This window comes from Pan troglodytes, chromosome 2, assembly GCF_028858775.2.
Source record: "Pan troglodytes isolate AG18354 chromosome 2, NHGRI_mPanTro3-v2.0_pri, whole genome shotgun sequence".
NCBI classification, from domain to species: Eukaryota; Metazoa; Chordata; class Mammalia; order Primates; family Hominidae; genus Pan; species Pan troglodytes.
Genome location: NC_086015.1, coordinates 172,290,514 through 172,312,014, shown reverse-complemented (window position 1 = coordinate 172,312,014; position 21,501 = coordinate 172,290,514). Strand labels below are relative to the sequence as shown.

At 35.8% G+C, this 21,501-nt stretch overlaps 1 protein-coding gene across 19 annotated transcripts in view; it reads left to right on the top strand.

Annotated features, from left to right (window-relative positions):
- Positions 1–21,501, top strand: part of MECOM (MDS1 and EVI1 complex locus) — a 580,330-nt gene that overhangs the window by 507,628 nt on the left and 51,201 nt on the right. For 8 of the 19 annotated variants that reach the window (XM_016942279.4, XM_016942276.3, XM_009446819.5 and 5 more), the window contains exon 3: positions 11,005–11,139. In XM_016942279.4, coding sequence (XP_016797768.1) covers positions 11,005–11,139 — 135 coding nt within the window. Of the gene's footprint in view, positions 1–7,356; positions 8,134–8,217; positions 8,380–8,670; positions 9,843–11,004; positions 11,140–21,501 lie in introns of those variants that run through there. The other 11 variants (XM_063806372.1, XM_063806369.1, XM_063806368.1 and 8 more) reach the window with 8 other exon arrangements.

Sequence of the window (21,501 nt, the reverse complement as noted above, 5' to 3'; positions counted from 1 at the left end):
AAGATTTTATCTATGATAACCAAGGCAAAATAAATTATAGGCTGAGCAATAATAATGATAGCAATTAAAATTATAATAGCAATACCAATAATAATAGCTATTTTCTATTGACTATATCCTATATCCTCTTCATGATTCTAAGTGATTTACCTACATTGCCTCATTGAATTCTCAAAAAAAATGGAATGAATTTATACTGAATTGTTAGGCAATCGGAACTCACTGAAAAACTGTGAGCAAGGGAATAAGTAACAGCAGATGGTTGGGAGGATTAACATCAAGGACTTTAAACTGGTGGGAGAGTGAATGGTGGTCAGAGGATCTGGCAGGAGATCATTGCAATAATTCAGACTAGAGGTAACAGGCATCCAAATTAGGCATTCAAACTAGGTGAGAATGGAAGTCAAGGAAGGACCTGATCCATTTTTTTTCAACAAACATCTACTAAATACTTGATGTCATGCATTATGGTAGACTCTGGGCAACAGGGGCAAAAAAGATAGACCCAATTCCTGCCCTCTTGGTACTTAAAGTCTGTCTACCAGGAGACATTGTAGAGAATAAATTTCCTGGCCTTGGTAACAAATATTGACCTAAAACTAGTCCAAGATGTGTGTGTGTGTTCCTACCCTCGTTTTTAGGGCTCTGGAACTCAATGGTATTCCACCTTTGCTACAGAATACTCTCTCTTACTGATTGGCAGAGAACACAGTGGGTAGAACAGAACAAACTCAGCTGCAAGCCAGACAGAGATGGACATCTTCATGGGTAGCACAGCTTGAGAGAAAAAAAACATTTTTCTTAAAATTCTTCCCTTCCAAGGTCAGGGTAAGGATTAGGGCAACTGACACTGGAATGGAAGAAAGAGGATACAAAAATACTTACACTTTGCTGTTCCCCAAAGTATAGGCCAGACTATCTTCCTCATTGTGCATGTATGTAAGTTTACTGTAACCCATTACACAAACACAAATACTGTGAAACTTATAGTATTTTGACCTGTTCCCATGAACTCAGGACAGTTCACACTCACGTTACCCAATTTATTTTCCCAACACTCGTAATAGTCTGATATTATGAAACTGTCATGGAAACCAACTCAAAGGTTAAGTGACTTACCCAAAGGTACACAGCTAGGCGTGGAGAGAGGAGGAAAATCAAGCTTCCAACAAACTTTCCCCACAAGATTATGAGTCTAAAAGCACTCTTAGATGGTGTATCTAAAGCTCGAGGGAAGAATCTGACCCTGGAGTTATTGCATAATGTGCTAAATACTATATTGAAAGATTGAATTAATTAAAATTAATAAAATAATGAAAAATGAATTCCTTATAGAGTTGAGGTTTTTTCCAAAAGCACTTACTACCTCACTAATTTAGTCCGAAGTTAAAAAGAATGAGGGATTTCACCTTTTGAGACTAATGATAATTGTAAGCAAAGTTATCTTTTATAAAATAAAAAGATAATAGTAAATTTTTCCTAGTGATATAAAAATACCAGTTGTCTGAACAACCAGATTGATATGTTATGCATTTTTTGTGAATGTCTCAGTTTTTGTATTTATTTTTCATCATTTATTTCTTGAATATATCTTGTAATAAATACACATCAAAGAGTTAAACATCCCTACTTTTGGGAAATATTTCTCTATTGTCTCTATTTTGCTACCAAAGTTTTACAGTATTTTATTAACATTTTTATTTTATCATAATATTTTCATTTAAACTTGGTATAAATTTGTTGCTGTGCATTAACCACGCAGCATCATAGCTTAGGACTGAAACACATCAAAATAGTCCAGCAAAAAATATTTTAAATATGGCAACCTTAACTGGAGTTTAAAAAATAAAACTTTGAGTATAATAATTTATTCACCAGAGCGGTTGTTTCAGCAAAGTACTTCATCTTAGTTTCCAAAGAGCTGCTAGTTGTTACTAAATATATTTTAAAATAGAAGCAAAAAAGAAATCTGCTCTCATTCTGGCCAAATATACTATAAAATATTAAACTGTTAAAATCTTTGGCATTTTGGAGAAAGATCAGCTAGGTGATTATGCTTGTATAGTTAATTAATAAGAAAGGAAGTAGGTAATGGTTCACTGGGGAAACTTTTGTTATCACCATGTCTATTTATGAAGGATCCCATGCTGTAGGGACAATAACGGGGTGCTAATTCTGAACGCACACAGTGCCGTCCTACAAAGACATCAAGATTTGTAGGAAATCAACCCTCCAGCAGTCCTGGCAAGCCAGACTGACCCCAGCAAATGAAAATAATCAAAAGTAATTAGAAGCGTGCTGGACTACTCCTCGGAGAGCCGAATAGGAGAGTAAACATGCCTGAATCCTCGAGCCACTGCAAAGGCCCATGTCTGAGCTGTTAGGTGCCCTGACCTTGTCCACATAAAGATGTGATTTATGAAGTGCAGGGCACAGCAGCAGGGCTTCTGTCTTCTCCTGGAGAACCAAATTACTGAGGTGGAGATTAACATGCTTTCAGTCGGGCCCATTTCCAGACCAAGGGAAATTTTTTATTTAAATTTTTTTATCTTTAATTTCCTCTTTTCTAACAGCACACCCCAATAGATAAAAAATAATAATAATTAAAAAAAAATAAAAAAAGGCAGAGTCCACCAAGTAATCTCTCTTCAGTGCAGTTGTGATATGTGTGTGGGGCTACGGACAGTCACAGCATTTTTGTTGGTAAATTTGTATTGTGCTGGACTGTTTCACTGGATCTGTCTGATCAAAGCATCACAGAATTCACATTCATGCTTAGAGAACCAAGCTTGCAAAATACTTATTAAATTAAAAAATAGAAATTATTAAAATTAAACAGAATATCACCTTAGATTTCATGGCTTTCTGATCTAGTTTATCTTGCCTAAAGGTCATGCTTCATTACAAAGTTTACTCTATTAAATAAAAAGATTTGGGAAAAGAAATTGTGGGTGGTAGAGAATTTAGAGGAGTAGGAGAAAGACAAATTGGGAGAAATATTTATATATGAATCAGTGGGAAGTCTCTTGAGTCCTAAAAGACATACTTACATTATTTCTTATCTTTGTGTCAGTTAGGTTAGGTAAGATTTTACAAAATCCTATTCTGACATGGAAAAGGAAGCATTGATTTTCTTTTTAAACACACATCAATATCTATACACGAAGCTAATTTAATTAGCAGGCACTTATTGTTCAGCTAAATGTCAATTTCTCAGATTCTTTCATGCTTCTTGACATGAACTGTATGAAACAGGATTTAACAGAATCTCCATGAATAAAACTCCACTTGAGAAATGTAAAAATGCACATGTACGTTCTTGAAAAGCTACAAAAAAATAGAGTTAAAACAAAGATGTTAGGCTTGGAGTTTAGTGTATATTTAGCCACCTCAAGAAACCCAAAGCTGCAGAATTAAGGGAATTTAGACTGAGGTTATAAAGTGCCTTCCTCTATAAACTAAAAACATAATGTCAGGGTGAATGGGAACATACTTTATTAACTTTACGGTATTGAAAACTGCCAGCAAGTTGTCTTGTTTTTAAATATTGTCCTCTGCAGAGTGTTACAGTGCTGTTTGTCCACAGGAAGCCTATTAAAAGTGGACAGTGCAGTCATTTCATCTGGCTTTGGCTGGACTGCTTTTCTTTCCTTTAATGATGTGCTGGAATGTACCATGCCCATAGGGTCTCCATTAGCAGAACTTTTACTTCTGGGACGACCATGAAGTTTAAGGCTTAAAAGAGGCATCAGTTTACAGTCTTGTGGGAATCACTTGAATACTGGAGCACTAACTTCTTACTGCTTTAACTAATATATTGACTTATTTTAAATAAACAGTTACACAATGAAGGCAGAGCCAGTGGCCTTATTGGAAATCTTTGGGCTTTTTAAAGATTCTGCAATCCACACAGCTGGGGAAGGAAGGAAGGGGCCTGAGGAGGGTTTATGCCCTTTTCAAACCAGGAAGAAAACACATTAACCTCTCCCACCCCAGCCCTGCCATCAGCCAAAGGGGGATCTTTACAACTCCTAGAAAATCTATCAGCTCACACTCAACCCTCATATTTTTCCAATGCCCTTTTCCTGGTAAACAACAATTAACAGATCAAGAAAGAAAAAATAATCATTCCTTCTGGAAAAATGTTTTTAAAATCTGGTTCTCTTTTTAAACATCACTGATGAATCATTCCATTTTCTTCTTTCCCCGAAGCTATACATTTGTTTTAGTTTGTTCTCCTACTCCATCCCCTTAATATTTAGATCATCTGTCCTGATACATGTTTGCAAATTAAAGCTGGTTTGAGATTATAGTAAAACCATTATTTTTAATAGCCCATTTCAAGGGCAGTGCTAAACACTGCAGAACACGCATGTTACTGATTACTGCTGAGCAGACAGCGGCTTTTGCAGATTAATTTGTAACTGGGAACTACTGTAAACAGATTTCACCAGAAATCCCAAGGAATAAAGGGAATTGGTGATGGTATTTGGCTCCTTGTATTTATTTATTGTTTTAGAAACCTTCTGATGGAAAGCAAGCTAACAGGGGAAGAAGCAAGCCCGTTGCAAAAACCTTTTCCTCTAACCTTCTTTCCTGTTTCATTCACTTATTGGGGAAGATGGATCAGGTCTTCTAAATAATTCTTATTTAAATAGCAAGAAGGCCCTTTCATGAGAAACAAGGCCAGTCTAACTACTGTGGGATTTCAGAACCCTATCTTTAAACTTTAAGTTGTGTGAAGAAAAAGTGAGATGACTCTGCCTTTACATGAAGTTATTGTTATATACCCAAAGGAGAAAGGGAGTGGGATGGGGTGGGGGAGAGGGGAGAGACAGACAGACAGACAGACAGACACACACACACACACACACACACACACACACACACACACAGAGAGAGAGAGAGAGAAAGAGAGAGACATTAAGATTTAGTGTTTTGTTAGCTTCCTTTGCCCAGGTCCTTCTGATGATTTCCTTTAGTCTTTTTCACAATTTATTCAGTGGAGAACAAGACTGATGATGACGATAATGATGATATTAATATAATAATAATGATGATGCAATGAATTCTCCATTCTTCTAGGTACATCTTCCAAGGTCTCGGAGGGTAAGCGTTCACTCTTGGTTATATTTGGGGAAGAGAAGCTCAGACGTAGGAATAGCCTTCTCTCAGGCTGATGTCTACATGCCTGGACTGCAGTGTGCCTTCCTCTCGTAGCTCGGGAGGACGCGGAACGGCGGGGCGAGGCGGAAGGCAGAGCTGTGTTGCCGGCGCCTGGCGGGCAGAGGCGGGTTCACCTGGGTGGCTGGAGCCGCCGGCGCTGCGCTTTATTTCGGAGCGCAATGCCATCTACCGGCGTCCTGCCGTACCTGCAAGTATCCAGACCTTGAAAGTCGCTCCGCCTCCCCCCACCCGAAGCCAATATAGGGGAAAAAACTCGGAGGCCCTTTCCATGAAATCCTAATTTAGCCAGGACCTGCCAATGATTCCACACGACCTTTTGTTTGCCTACCGACGTTTCCTCGTTTTGAAAGCAGTTTTGTAAAGGGCAAGGAGGTGGGGGCCGCAGGGTTGGGGCAGGGGTTGGGGCGCTGAGCTCCCAGACCCCCTGATCAGGCCGCACTGTCTGAAGCAATCGGTTCCCCAGATTACTTGTATTTAATACACAATGCATCATAAAACAAATCCCTCATCCTGACAGGAAGAAAATAGAAGAGCTCATAGCTCGAGCCGGTCCAATTTATGGCTAAATTAAAAAAAAAAAAAAAGAAAAAAGAAAGCTCCGACAATGGGCAAGTTGAGGGAGGGCAGGAAATCAATGGCCACGAACCAGGAGCTCTTAAAGGTTCTCAAGCGCCCAACTCTATGGGAATATCTGACCGGGTTTTAGGTTATTTACAAAGGATTTTTCCTGTCCTACCTACCACTGCTGTGCGATTTTCTCTCAAACAATGGCCATTATCTGAAATAACAGTTCAATGTCACAGATAACAGGCCACCGAAACAAATTAGTCACCACCTCTTGTCATTTTCTCTCCCCCAATCCCTCCCTTTTGCTACTATTTTTGTTTTTAAATCAATATTTTGGGAAAATATAGTTCTACTGGATTTACACGTTTATTTACACTTGGAGAAAACAAAAAGTGGGTGGCACTTGTGTTATCCCGTTTGCAGCTAAAGTTTAACCGTCAGCACACTTTCCAGCCCCTCTTGCCCCACCTCTCCCCCGCAAGTGTCCCTAGACTCGCTTACTTTGCTTAACTTTCCATTGTTGAGCTGGGGAGTTGGATTTTGTCCATTTGTTTTTATGAATGGAGTTTTGTGATAAAAACGCGTTTACTTCCATTTAGCCAGTGGGATTTACTAAATCTTACAAAGTTGGCCATGAATAAATCTGTAGACCCTTTTATTTTGCTATGTATCCCCTGTATTCTTTCTTCCAATGTCTTTTCTACAATGTGTTGGTTTAAATGTACCCAAGGTATATTAGAAAGTTATTAAACATAGGATAGTACGGATTACTAAAAGCAGCATTTATGATGTTAAACGTTCAAAAATAATCTGAGTTGTCAAATTGCTTATTGCACGTTTTGGCGTTCAAGGTGTTTTAATTAATGTATCAAATAAAATGGCAAAGACTCACCAGATAGTCATCAATCTCTCTAAACCCATAATACGCTGTTTGGGCGGGTTATATGCCAATAATTTTTCAGATTTTAAAATATCTTTAAAGAAAAATATGGTTTGAAAATTTTGCACGCCCTTCCTCTGACCTAGCTACAAGAATGAAGGGAATAAATTAGAGTATGAGTTTCAATTAAAAAAAATTTTTTTAATGCTTAGCAGAAAACTGGAAATGTACATGTCAACTTTTCACTCTTGAGGTTGCTGTTTTCTGAGAATTTCTAAACTATTTATATTTAGTCTGAACTAGCGTCCCTATACCCTAAGCTTTATCCTCCCCACTCCAGCACTACCTCTCCCCCCTACCCCCGCCCCCTCCTGCCTCGGTGCACACACCCTCACACCCCTGAAAGCACTTCTCTACCCTTCCCCATCCCTCCCATCCCCCATCTCTCTCTCTCTCACACACACACATGCACACACACACTCGCGCGCGCACACACACACACACACCACACTTGTGCTTTCAAGACATCGAAACAGAGGCTATTTCCCTGGGGAAAGAAATCCTGCCTGGCGAGATCTCCCCATTGGTTGTTTACCCGGAGAAATCTACATGTTTAAGGGGGATGGTGCATCCATAATCAGTCTGTCCCTATAGGACTTGGGTCTTGGCGACCTTTTTGTGACCTCTCCCGCCAGAGGAGGCTGCTGTCACTTTAAAAATTTAAAAGAGGAGCCCGTCTGGCTTCCGATCAGATCACTCTGGGCGGCGGGAGATAGCTCCCTTTCTCCCTCGCCCCGGGTTCTTTCTGGATGGCCGAGCAGATCCTCTTTAAAGAGACAGTTCATGAAATAGAAACCCGGCGGCTGAGCTTGGAGTTGCGAAAGGGGACGATCCCGTGAGGGTCCAGGACCCGCGAAGGCGCTGCGGAGGATCTGAAAGGGGGATAGAGCTCCCCTCGCCTCCCCAGGCCCCCCACCTTTTCAAACTCTCCTCCTCCTGCTTGTTTTCCCCCATTGGAACTGGGAAGGAGAAGTAGAAGTTTTAGTGGGTTTCAGATAACTTTCATTACACATCGGGCTGATAAGAGCAAGAGAAAGTGAGAAAAGAGGGAGGTGATGTGAACCAGAAGGAATAGCTCCGAGCTCATTTAGGAAGGGGGAAAAAGCCAAAACACACCAAACCCGGGTCACCCAGACGAAAGAAGACTTCATTTCTTGTATTAAAAATACACTGTTGGCGGACAATAAATCCGAAACGCGTGGTCCTGGAGAGCAGATCCTAGAGACGGACAAAGTTGTCAGAGACCCATTTGGAAATCGAGACGCGAGGCTTTTAAAACATTATTATTATTATTTTTAAACATCTCGAAATGTTGCTCGGGATCGTTTGAAAGGATTTTCGTGCAGGAGCGCTGGGGGCTGCTGATTATTTTATTTTGTTTATTTTGATTCTTCTGTGATTGCCTATTATTGCTGAGTTGAGGCCATAGAAATCTAAAGGTAAGAGAACTCCTCACTTTAAAAGGAAAAAAAGTCTGGGCGATGTGAAAGTTTGTCACTTCGGACAGTTTCCTGCCGGGGCACCGTTTCTACGGGCGCCCCCCGCCCCCAGCCTTCTTTCCTCCTCGCCCGCAGTCTCGCGGAGCCCTGCTGCTTATCTACGTTGCTAAGCCGGGCGATTTCCTTGTTCCTCCTGCGAAACGGTGCGGTCTGGACACGTCTCCGGGGTGGGTCGTCCGGCCTTCGGTGGGTTTCTCTGCCGGCTTGTCGGCCTCTTTTCCTTGCGCTCTTCTCCTCCTTCCCCTCCCTCCGTGTGTCTCTGTCCGTCGGTTTCGGGGACGCACAAGGTGCGGTTGCCAAAATCTGAATTCCTGGCACTGGCCACGCGACTTTGGAGCCGCTCTCGGCCCAGTTCCACCTTGCCAAGTAACAGCTTTGCTGTCCAACATCGTGTGCTTCTTCGCGAGAAAGTCACATTCGGACCCTTTGGCTAGATTGTGGGGATTTTTTTTTTTTTCCTTTTGCTGTTGGTTTTTTGAAAGGGCCTTTCTCTAAAGTCTACCTAAAGGGTTTTTTTTTTTTTTAAGCTATCTTTGGAGGTTGACAGCTTTTTAAAAACACAGGAGTGTGTTATATGAAATGACTGAAGATGTGTCGTTACTTTATTTTATTCGAGATTTCCGACACGATTAAGACATTTGGGAGACAAATGCAGTTCTGCTAGCAAATCAAAAGTGAATAATTCACCCAGGGGGCAAACATTTCTGGAGAAAGCTAAGCTTTTGTCTTGGGGCAAGAATATTGAGAGGAAGAATGTTAATATGATGGTGAAATCTTTGAATAATCGTATAACAGATTATGTAAAAAGACATTCTTTGGAAATGAACCTTTTTAAAAATTAATTTTGCTGTTGACAGTGGCAATGCTAATAATGTTAACACGGAATAAAATTACACCTACAATTTTTATGTGCAGTGTATGTAATACTTAACTCCCTGCCCCTGTGAAAGGGTATGCTTGAAAGCTAAGGGGATGGATGCTTCTTGACTTTGAAATTAACAAGTTTTCCACATCTCTCTGCAAATATGAAATGGAATTAGTGTTGCATTTCACTGGCTTTATTCTATGTCCTTTATTAAATATTTCTTTGGTGTGTCAGGAGAACTGCCTTTTCTTTTTCTTTTTTTCTTTTTTTTCTTTTTTTTGCCAGTCAAGGAAACAAACAGCAAAAGATCAACCAGAAACCAAACAGACTGAACAAACCAACAAAACCCAGCAACAAACTCCAACTTTTTACTATTTAAAAATGTGCATTGCTATTATTTATGTACCTTTTCAACATCTGGGATGGGGGGAAATCTCAAGTTGCCATTTGAGTTACTCAGCACTGAGAGTTGAAGAAGCATCTCAAAGTTTGTAATTTTATTGATAACAAATTTTTAGAATTTGTCCTTTTAATAGAAAGGATATTTAAGTGTACACTTCTGTCGTTGTTAGTGTGAAGAGGCATCCTTGAAAAAGAAGAGTTTGATTTCTGTGTGTGTGTGTGTGTGTGTGTGTGTTTAATAATATCCCTATCTTATGTTCGATTTTTCTTTTTTAAATTTTGGGACGACTTATTGCCCTTCAATTTCCTCATGGCCAAAGGCTTATTCATAGGGCTTCTTGACTAAAGCCCTTGGAGCACTGGGTTTTTCTTGAAGTATATGGTGAGTTAATGACTTGAATCTGCAATTGGGTGATTGCCTGAATTCTATGCAAAATTGCTTTTGGTCTCAGTACTCAAGAGTTTAATTTTAACTTTTATGTGGTTATGCATACAGCAGAGATCTGTAGAAGTTATTTAATTCAATAATTTTTGTTCTAGGTATATTGCTTAGTCTTTGATAGGAAACTTCCTCGTTTGTATTAACTGATTGACATAACATTACCATCCTTTGTAGTTATTCCATCAGGTCAACAACTCTACAGCTTTTAATATTGATGTTTAAGACATTATTGCTGTTAGTGAATCAGAATAGCTTGGTTTAAGTACACATGATCTTAAAAATGGAAGTTTCCCTCTTCAATTTTTGTTTAGTGTGTCCTAACTAATGATTAACATTTAGATGGGCCAAATGTAAAATTTCATGAAAAATAACAAGATACAAGTATACCTAATGATGGCAGTTCATTACAGTATTTTAATATATTTTTTATTTGTTCACAAGGAGCCAGCTTTATTTTGCTTACTAGACAAAATATTGAAACATGCATTGACATGTGTTAACTAAAACCTGAGTTTGCCATACTTTGCACGAGTGTTTCCGAATTCATTATTTTAATTTGTTTTTCTTTAGTTGGTTTGGAAGCACCTATAAGACAAATCTTATTATCTCCTTCAATTAAGAGTGTGATTTAATTGTTTCATGGTAATGAGATGCTAACCATGAAAAAAAAATTTAGATGGAAGTTTTTAAATTAAAGTGCAAAAATGTGAAAATATATGCTTACATGAGACTATACGAATATGAAATATTGACTGTAATGTTTCGAAATATTATGTTAATATATGCTGTTCAATATTATTTTTTGCAAAAATCACATTGGATAAAATTAGCACTAATTTATGCATATGAAAATAAGCATTTTTGAAACCAATTAATCAGTTTTTGTAACAAATTGCAAGTGCTTTATTCCTTTTTAAAAAAGCAGTATGTTGTCATTGTCAAGGTAACTTCTCATTTCCCCTCTATTAATGTGCTTGTGATCTGACTTTTTTTAAAGATCCAAAGAAGGAATATACATTTCAATGAAATATTTTCAAACAACTGATTATTTTAATGAGTGGGCCAATATGGCAATTGATTGTTCTCATCTTCTTCCCTCCAGATCTTAGATGAATTTTACAATGTGAAGTTCTGCATAGATGCCAGTCAACCAGATGTTGGAAGCTGGCTCAAGTACATTAGATTCGCTGGCTGTTATGATCAGCACAACCTCGTTGCATGCCAGATAAATGATCAGGTATGTTGTAAAGATTTTCTTGTCTTTCCTTGAGAGCACAAAAGTATCATTGGAGCCTGAAGAATAAAAATAACAGTGAGCTGCAGTAGACCCTTGTGGCCTGTTTGTTGATATTGTGAAAGATAATGCACAAATATAAGTAAAATGCAGAACAAATTCATATTTAGTACTACTTTCTTTACATTCTTTGGGTAGTCTATTCACTTTATACTAGTATCCTTCATAAATGCACCAGTTTTCTTGGTGTGACTGATTTAAAAACTGAGTATTATTACTGCCTACCGTTCAGTTTTTCTTTGCTATCATAGTAGGTACATTCATAAAAGGTATTGAGCTAATCAAGAACATCTTGTGAATTTATGCAGAAATTGGAAGTGATATACTTGAAATGTTATATAGGTTTTATTTGAAATGTATATGCATAGTATCAGTGTGGTCTTATCTAATTATGCATTTTATATTGATTTGCCTAATTATAAATGAGAACACTTACTTTTAGATTAATTAAAATACTTTTTTTGGTATATGTTAAAAAGTTTAAAAATAACCCTGCTGGAAACTGCTTTGTGACATTATGGAGGACCATGCAGTGAGGTTGACTTTAATAACAATAACTGTGAAATAAAGATCATGAAAATATCGTGAAACATATTTTACACTTAATAAAATTAGGTTATGAATCTTATAATATAATATGACAATACCTAAAATAACAAGAAATTCAGCCCATTTTTGTTTTATAAACATTGTTGAGTTAGAATTTAATTATGTTATAATCATTTATTTCTCTTAACCCAATGGTTTCCTAAATCAAATATGTTTCAAAGACCATATTGAAGTGGTTGCTTGGCAAATCTACTATGAAATCACCATCAAGAAGAAGAATAGTTTAAATTAAATGTTTCCAATTGAAAACTTAAATAAAGCTACTGTCAATTGGTCTAAGACTCTATTTCATTCCTTATTATGAGATTATTCTTTGGCATCTTACCAGCTACCGGATAATTTTTACTGACTAAATGGTGTAAGAGGTAGTAAATTGTAAAATTAGGTTTAAATGGAAATCATTTAAAAATCTTCAACATATATCAAAAATAATAAACCAATCAATTGTTTTTTCTCCTTGCTATAAGAAAACAAGAGGAATTATTGACAAGGGAAAACATTATTAAATTAGCTATTGATTGTGAACAGAAAATATTCCGTCTATCATATGAGTTACTGTCACCATCAACAACAGATATTTTTTGAGTACCTACTATCTGTAGATGTGGGAAATACATAGGTATTGTGAGTGAATTAATGTTATACTCCTTACAAAAGGAACTGGAGGACCTCAAATGATAGCTTTAAGATGAAATAATATAATCATATCATAATAATTGTTTGCTGTTCATATTTATTGACAATGGAAGCTATTTCCTTAGACAGATAAAACTGTTGTAGAATCCGTGAAAAGATGATTTAAGAACGGGACTTGTAGCCAATCTAAGTCTATTTGCAGCCATTTTTTTCATTTAATATTTATGTGTGTAGTGTTTTATAATAAATGTACTCGTATTGGGAATCTTGATTGCAAAGGGAAACTGTTTTCCTGTTTCTCACTATGAATTAGGCTACTCATTAGAGTAGGCATTTATAATTTTACCATAGTTACTTTTGAAATATACATTGTAAAATCCATTGTTTTCAAAAGAAAATATGCCAGTTTTATCACTTAATGAATAGCGTGTTTACTTATTTTGACTAAAGAATCAGAGAAAATACTTAATCTGGGAAAACAGACAAGGACAATATTAGACACACATTTTTCTTAAGTGGTAATTTTTAACTCTTATGCTGACAGAAATCTAAGATGCTAACAGAATGCATATCAAATAATATAATTGTGAAATTCAAGTAAATTCATCCATAAACAACAAGGGAGGAAAGTCAGAGGTAAAAGTCAGATTTGTATGATACGTGTAGATGTATACAATCACTCTTAGCCCAATTGACAAGACAAAAGGGAAGAGACACCCAAATAGTATATGCATATATTATAAGCATATTCACCTATAAGCACATATGAATATTCTAAAATCCAATTAAAACTAGCAATTCTAGACAGCTTTGAAATGTGAATGTTGGACTAGGTACAATGATAAAAGAGCTGACTAAAGAGATTCTCTAGGTCTGTTTTTTGCTCTCTTTTCCATGAGGAATAGGAGCTGCCAAATGGTGAATAAGCACAACTCATCACATAATGAACACTCCCATTGTGGGAGGTATTATTTAATATTTAGCTATAGAGAGAGACCCTGGTATAGGAGTAATTATTAAGCATTAATGACATCAACTCACCTGTCTAACACAAAAGCAAATGGAACGCTCTACAAGAAATTATAAAAAGTGTTTCTCTTTGCTCTGATTTTTAGATACGGATAAAGTTTATCAAGTGAATTTTAGAGCAAGACAGGTATAAATCCTGGACTCTAAAAAAAACGGAATTTGAGATGAAGCTTTCAATTACAAACAAGTTAGTCATGGTAATAATTAGGTCATCTAACAAAGAAATAAAAAGATTACCCAGGACAAAACAAGAGTGTATAAATTGTACTTTACTTTTTCAAAGATACATATTTTTTAAAATTCTAATGTTAAAAGATCAAGTTTAATCAATTCAGATCAGTTTTTAATGATATGGAGGAGCCATATTAAAGAAAATAAATGTGCTTGCTAAGATTATAATACAGTTTGATAGTAGAAGGACAGTCAAAATGTTGTATGCTGGATAACCTGTATTTGATTTCTTTGTGGGTGAAGAAGTTCTAGAAACAGCATGGATTTTGGTTTTTAAGTAAAGTTGATAAAAGATGTAATCTATTTTGTATCAGAAAAAAATAAAAATGAAAGCCACCCAGTTACCACTTTCCCCATGCCTTTCTACCAGCATTTTATTTAAGGAAATTTTCCTGAGTTTAAATTTTCCAGTAGATTTCTGTGAGTTATTTCATTTCAGATTTTTTTTTTCAGACAGAATGAGCTTTGTGGCAGCTTTTTTTCTTGTCAGTGCTGCCTAGAAAGACTCAAGTTTTGTGATTTTAGACGTCTCTTTCATTTCATGCTTCCAAAATTATTGCAGTGATGTTTTTGGAGATACACATTCTGAAAACATTGACATCACTGCTAAACCATACTTTCTAAGTAGCTGTGGCTTCTGACTGATATCTTTATTCACCCCTGAAAAAATGTATTAACTACAGTAATTTATCTCTATGAAAGAAGCTATACCAAAGACACTAGTCAATTGAGTCACAGTCACACTCAAGTCATAAAATAATAGATCCATTAAAGATACCCAAGTCTCTTTATCCTTAATATTCTAATTATTTTTCCCTTAAAGTTTCTCTACAATGCTACATAGGTCTATGGCTGTGGCACGGTGTTTAGCTGGAAATTTTTACTGAGACAGACAATGCTTAAATATTTACATTCTAACAACCTGAAATTATCCTTGGTTGCTTTCAGGAGCAAGAACTGGCCCTGAAAGGCAGAGCAGGGTAGGAGCAAAAGCAGAGAGTTGGTTAAGGAAATCTCTTTCCAGACTAGGTCCTCAAGAGGACCAATATAGAGAGGAAGCATAAAAATGTTTTTTTTCATTATTCAGAGGTTTCATTTACATACAGAAGCACCTATGTGTTTAATGTGAAGTAAACCAAACATCTACATGATATACTGTTTTTTTTTTTTTAAGGAAAACTAGTTATTTAGATATTCTTTCCTTTAAAGTCTTGTAGCTGTCTTACTTTTACAAACCATTTTGATTGGTGGACATAACTCATTGCTTTAGCTTTGGTCGGTCTCACCCTGTTCTCACCTCTCTCTCCATCCTTTGATAAGTCTCCTTTTGACCCCACATATACCCTTCGCCTGGATCAGAACCAGGGCTACCTACCCATAGACCCCCATCCACCTCAGACAAGGCCAGTTCTCATGTTTGAATAGATTCACAAAGTTTGGGTACTTATGGAATAGTTCTCCGGACACAACAGCTTTACTCTAATACATCTTCATAGTGAAAACATATTGGTAATAATCAGAGAGTCACTAAGACACAATTTAGCTAAGTTGGCTTTTTAGATTTAAATGAGACCTGCCTTTCCACTTACAATTAATACAATTTATGTAAGTTGACTTTTTAGACTTAAATGAAATCTGCCTTTCCACTGATAGTTAGAATGATCTGGGCGAGTACTTTGGGATAATGTTTTGTATATGTAAGTGTGTGTGTATTCTGTACCATAAGAAGGAACACAATTTTATTCAAACTCCTGGCCTGCCCTAACATGGTCTATGAGTAGAATAAAGTTCTCAGAAACCCAAGACATTATTAATCTTGTCATTTACACAAGGTGATAAGTCCTTTCATTTTTAAGTAGGCCCTTGACAGCTGGTATTTACTAAGTAGAATAAGAGAAGTCTGCTGTTCACTCTAAATAAAAAGAAATGTGTCGATAAGAGATTATCTAATGCCTGATGTATATTTTGAAGAAATGAGTTACAGAAGAATGAGTGCCCCTCAGAGAATACAAAGTCAGAATTCACTTAAGGATTCTGCCAGCTCCCTTGTGGTTAATGAACGGCAACAAGACTCTACAGTGTTTTCAGTTGGAACAGGCATTGTTCTCGTTTGTGCTTTACCTTATAAAGTTTTAACTGCTTCCAGGACGATCCTAGCTGATGTGGCACCCCGCGTTCGCTCTCCTTAGGTCCACGTGAATGATTATATCAGACTGCTGTGACACTAGAACAGCATTTTATTGTGAGCTTATTATGGGCTCAATTATTATTTTCTTTGGATTTTCCTATGAAAAAAATCCACTTTCCTGCATCTTTCGATTAGTACAATTTGTGCAAAACAGCAAGGTAGATTAGCTATATATACTGCAAAAATGTAATTTGTTACCCTCTTTACACTTTTTTAAAATGTTTGTGTCTACTGTCAGGTAATTTGTTAATTTGCTCTTCCTTTACAAGGGTATCTGTCCACATTTTGTACCACTTCTTTTGATGTTAAAGTTATTATTGGCTTTGGGCATTTTCTTTGCTTTGCTTTTAAGTCAAGTTCCACTTTTATACCAAAGTTATGCTCTGCTGTTTTAAGATGAATGCCAGCTGGCAATACCCAGAGACTGGCTTTGTGAACAGTGCCTAAGCTGACTTTGGGGGGATGTTGTCTGGCTGACAAGTTACTTCCTTCACCTGAAGATGAAACTCTTTCAAACATAGTTTGCCATTTGATTTTTACATCATAAAACAAACATCACCTCATCCCCTGCCCCAATGAAGTTTCCTTCATGTAACAATACCTAGGATGCAACACTGACATAACACTAGGATTTTTGTTAAGATTCACAAACTGCATAAGTTGAAAGAGAGGGTGACCTGAAGTATTAAGTGTACATTTTAAATAGTTAGTGTTTGCATGTATATATCGCCTTTCATTCAGGAAGATCACAAAGCATCACATACACAATAGACTGTAACTATTTCTGGGAGGGCATATAAAAGTCATAAGAATGCTTTACAAGCCATGAAGGAGGATAATGTTTTGGTCAAGGACACAAAAGAAGCCTCCAGCCAAGTAAAACACCAAAGATGATCTTTTTAACTTCTTTGTAATGTAATGATGGAACTCTTCCCAAAGGTTTGGAAACCATTCAAAATGAACATCAGTTTTTATACAGTCAGATGAAATGACCACATTAAAGACAGGTGGCTAATGGATATTTTGGGGGGGTCTGTAGATAGACCCTCAGAGGTTATTTAAGGAGACATCTTGCAAGGCTTTCAGGCTGGGTACACTGTAAGCTTCGTGTATAATAATGTGCATCTTTATCAATTGCCCTATTTATGCAAACTAGAACTAACAATTCTCTCTCTGTTTTGTTTCATTCAATAAGTTATACTTGGTTTTCTCTTCATGTTACTGACAAAGAGATAAAGATGTGGAGAAGAAAAAATTTCCACACCAAAGATAATCTTGGTCTCATGGAGTCATATTTTTCATTTAGGAAGTGGATATAGCAAGGCAGTACTTGATCTTTTTCAATTAATATTTTCTTGTCTTTAGACTGTGACCCTGAAGACAAATATGGGATACTTTTTCTTTGGAGAAACTAAGGGTGATTTGCTTTGGCAATGCTTAGCCATGATAAAGCTTCCATAGTGTTGAACAAATTTATGTTCAGTCATCAATCTCTGCTGAAGACACTTCTCTTTACCTCTTATTAATTAGGCTCAGAATGTATAATAGGATCCTTCCTGCAGATACTCCTATTAAAATTTACATCATTCCTGAATTGGAGTTTCCCACATTACTATGGATAGATCAGGGTCCAGACTATGTTTCCTAATGCATATATTGCATCTGTAGACTTGATGCCACCTCTCTGCAGTACCAAGACTGACAGATATGTCCATATGAAATGCTGACTTTGTTCAAACATGCAAACGGCTACCTACCTCCTCTCCTACCCACCCTCCAATTGCTGAAGTTCCATTCAGCTTTTCCTTGTCTTCAGAAAGTACATTGAATGAAGGTATAGAAAATAAAGCATTTAGGCCAAATGTTGGGAGCTGGAAGAGGAAGAAATCAACTGTTAACTTCAAAGTGAAAAGACACCAATAGCCAGAAAAGGTTTTCTCTCAGTACAGATTTTGCTGGGAGTATATTTCTCTATTATTTCAATTATTACAACTTCCTGCATAGGTTGAAGGTCATTCATAATTCACACTTCTGTCATTTTTAGACATGCCAAATGCAGTCTATTAAGCATAAATAAAACTTCCAGTGTTTGATCAGGAAAAATAAACGGGGATTCATAACAATAAAGCCTTGTTCATCTTTTTAAAAGTAAATGTGTTTTCTTTCTTTCTTATTTTCCCCCTTGTGTGCAGAACTTTTCTGTCTCAACAATACAAACATAATACTTCAAATCAATCCACAGATAAAGAATCTGACAGATTCCAGATTTTTGTTCTCTAGTATAATAAACAAGACCCACCTGATTACCATTTGAAAAAACTAATGATAGAGGATTTGGTTGAACGCAGTCCTTCAAAGTATAAAACAGAGTTAGACTGAAAGTCTTTTATGGCATATTAACTTTCTTATCAAAGTGCTTATGAGTGTCTATGCCTGCTTTACTGCTGTCATCTTGGACTTAACCAAATAAAATGAATAATGATATATGATTAAATCTAATTCCAAGTATATATAATATAAATTTTATAAAACATAATATATAATTACATATAACTTGTATGATATATAATAAGAATTAATCATGTGCCATGAAGCATTCATTCTTATTATATAGAATTAGATACATGAGATTGCTAATATGCAAATTTAAGAATTTCTCCAAAACATATACTTTGCCAAGTTTATGTCAAATTATAAAATATGTAATATATCTAAGCACATTTATATTTATAAATAACACCACATGAAAATGCACAGTTTGGAAGTCTAAATTTGCTCAATCAATTTCATATCACCACTGTCTTTTATACTTAACTTAGCCTTGTGAGTATTAGCTGAATGGATATTCTCTTTGCATTTGGAATTGCTTTCAGGGTTTGATTAAAATAAATTAATTATAATAATTCTGTTTAGGGCATTTCATTTCTATATACATGTATAATATTATAATTATGCCTTAAGCTGTGGGTTTTACCAGTCGTGAAACTGAACAATTTTGGATTTCTAGTTTTACTTTTCAACTACTTGAATCATTTAGAATTTTAAATAAACATTTAGAAATTTCACTAGTGTGCTATTTGAACAAATTTTAAAAATAAAAGAACATGAAGAAATCTGTTACTAAAACATTTACTATAAAAACTTATCCTTATAAATTGAGGTATCCAGAGATCCAAATATAATACTCATACTTTCAAAGGTATAAATATTGCCTTATAGAAAAATAAAAAGAGTCTAGCAAGATACTGGGAAAATTTAATTTTTTATGTGATAAAATGAAAAAACCATCTCAACTGGCAAAAGTTTCAGATGTATGGGAGTTAGGTTAGTTCATAACATGTTGTGCTTCTGGATTTTGGTATTAGCTACCAAATAGAAAGTTTTGGAGGAGTTAACACGGTTTTAAAATATTTATTATGACTTTTTAAAAAAATGGAATTTCCATATAATCTATTTTCTTAAACTATAAGGCCCCATTCTTCTTGTCTTTCACCTTATATTGGGAAGAATTGAGTTTTTCCTTCTCATAGAACATTCTGAGAGAGAGAACAAAAATAACAAATGAACAACCTTTTCATATTAACTCAAAATTTTCTAAGTGTTGAATATTTTTGAACCTCTCTTTATTTATTGGGGGTATATTCATTACAAAATTTCAGATCCAGGATATTTTTATTTTGAATCCAGAGAACTTTTTACATAAAACCCTGATAGGAGAAGAGACCCATTATTAACTGTTTTATGGAACTTAACAGATTAATTGACTCCCTTCCATTTTTCTCCAACACAAAAATGAGAGAGTTATATTAGTAGTGTCTCTGCTTATGGCACATAACACAGATGGTATGTAATTCACTGGACTGCAATATACTCGAGATTTTGAGAATGCAGATTTTAAAGACATTATAACTCTATTTTATAAGCATGGTCAAACATACTTATTATATACAAATATGTGAGAAAATCTATATAAATCACTCCTTTGTTGCATTTTTATTTGCTGAAAGATCTATTTTATAACATAAAAGTATATTTTCTGAAAGGCCTGATTCCTCTAAGATGACATCCCATCATTTCCCCACTATATTGTTTCAGGGCTACAAATTTTCATTTTGTTTTGGTTTAAATTACTCCTGTCACTTCTCAAATGCCTGCTGGCATACCATTAATGTTATTAGAAAGTAAATTAAATTTATATGTAGACATCCCTAGATTCAAGGATTCAAATTATACTTTTGGGCCATTGTAATTAGAAGAGGAAAACAATGTTGCTTAAGTGTCTCTAAAACCCTAAGGGATGAGAGGTAATGAAGATCAGGTAGTAGAAACACCTTGAGAAAAGGACTAGCTTGGTAAGGGTGTGGCAAATGGAACTTCGAGGGACATTCTTATTGCTATATGGGGAAGCATGCCCAGAATCTGCCCTCATTATATCTGGCGCTTGCCAGTTCTTTTCAAACCTCAGTTTCATGAGCACCATAAAAACTCACTTAAAATTGAAAAGAACACCCTGAAGTTAAAATCCACTTTGCTTTTCTTTGCCTTTCATGGCTTGGAATGTCACCTTTTACCTCCAGTAAATAAAGCCAACATCAACACTCTTCCGTGTCTTTTATTTTGTATGCACTCAATATTCTTCACATGACAATCTGGACTCTTAAAAGGAAATTACAGTAGTGATCTATGTCTTGGCAAAGAGAATTGTCTTTATAATATATAGTTACAGTGTATCCATCAATTTCTTTTGTTTCTTAGACTGTTCACATTGGATTGAGTAAATCTAAAATGGAATTAAAAGAGACATGATTAATAGTGGACTACAAAGAAATAATGATATCATAATACTCTCTTAAAATGACCTGACATGTGTGTCTAAGTAGTATTCCCCAATAGAGACAATTGCACTGTTTTACTGTCTTGTAGGGTATTGTCTCTTTAACCTCACTATTTCCGAGAAGCCACCGAAAAGTTCTAATATGTCACAATTCAAATGTCAACATGTTGTTGGAAAGGAAGCTAATAAGTTAAACCTTTGAGAGATGCCAAAAAAAGAGGTGATTCAAACTGTTGAGAGAAGTCCATTGTTTTCTAAGGGGAAATAGAACTCCAGAATGAAACAGTGTACTTATAAGTATTTAACTGGAAAGTTTAGGGGAAAAAAGCAAACTCACACATTATTTTATTATTATTTTAAATCTGGTAATCTTTAAAAAGAACTGTTCTCAGTGTACTTCCAAGGAAAAGAAAATGTGAACAGCTAGGGTTAATAGGATACAAAGTGCAAATAAACTATTTTTTTTAATAGAAACAGCACATAATGAGGAGTAATTTTGCCAAGTTAGTCTGGATTCTATCTGTGGACAAATACAAAGAATCTTAGGTTATATTATAACATATTATAGCAACATTTTATGTTTAGCATTGTTTTCTATAAACCAGCTTCAGGTGGTTCAACTACTATTGAATGAAAAAAAAATTATTTTATTTTGACAGGAAAGAAGCTAAGCAGAAAATACTCCTCATTAAGTTATTTTTCAAATTTAGCACAATTTTGTGCTCTGGTCTTGTTATAGAAAAATAAACAATTGGACTTTAGAGCCACCTACTGGAAT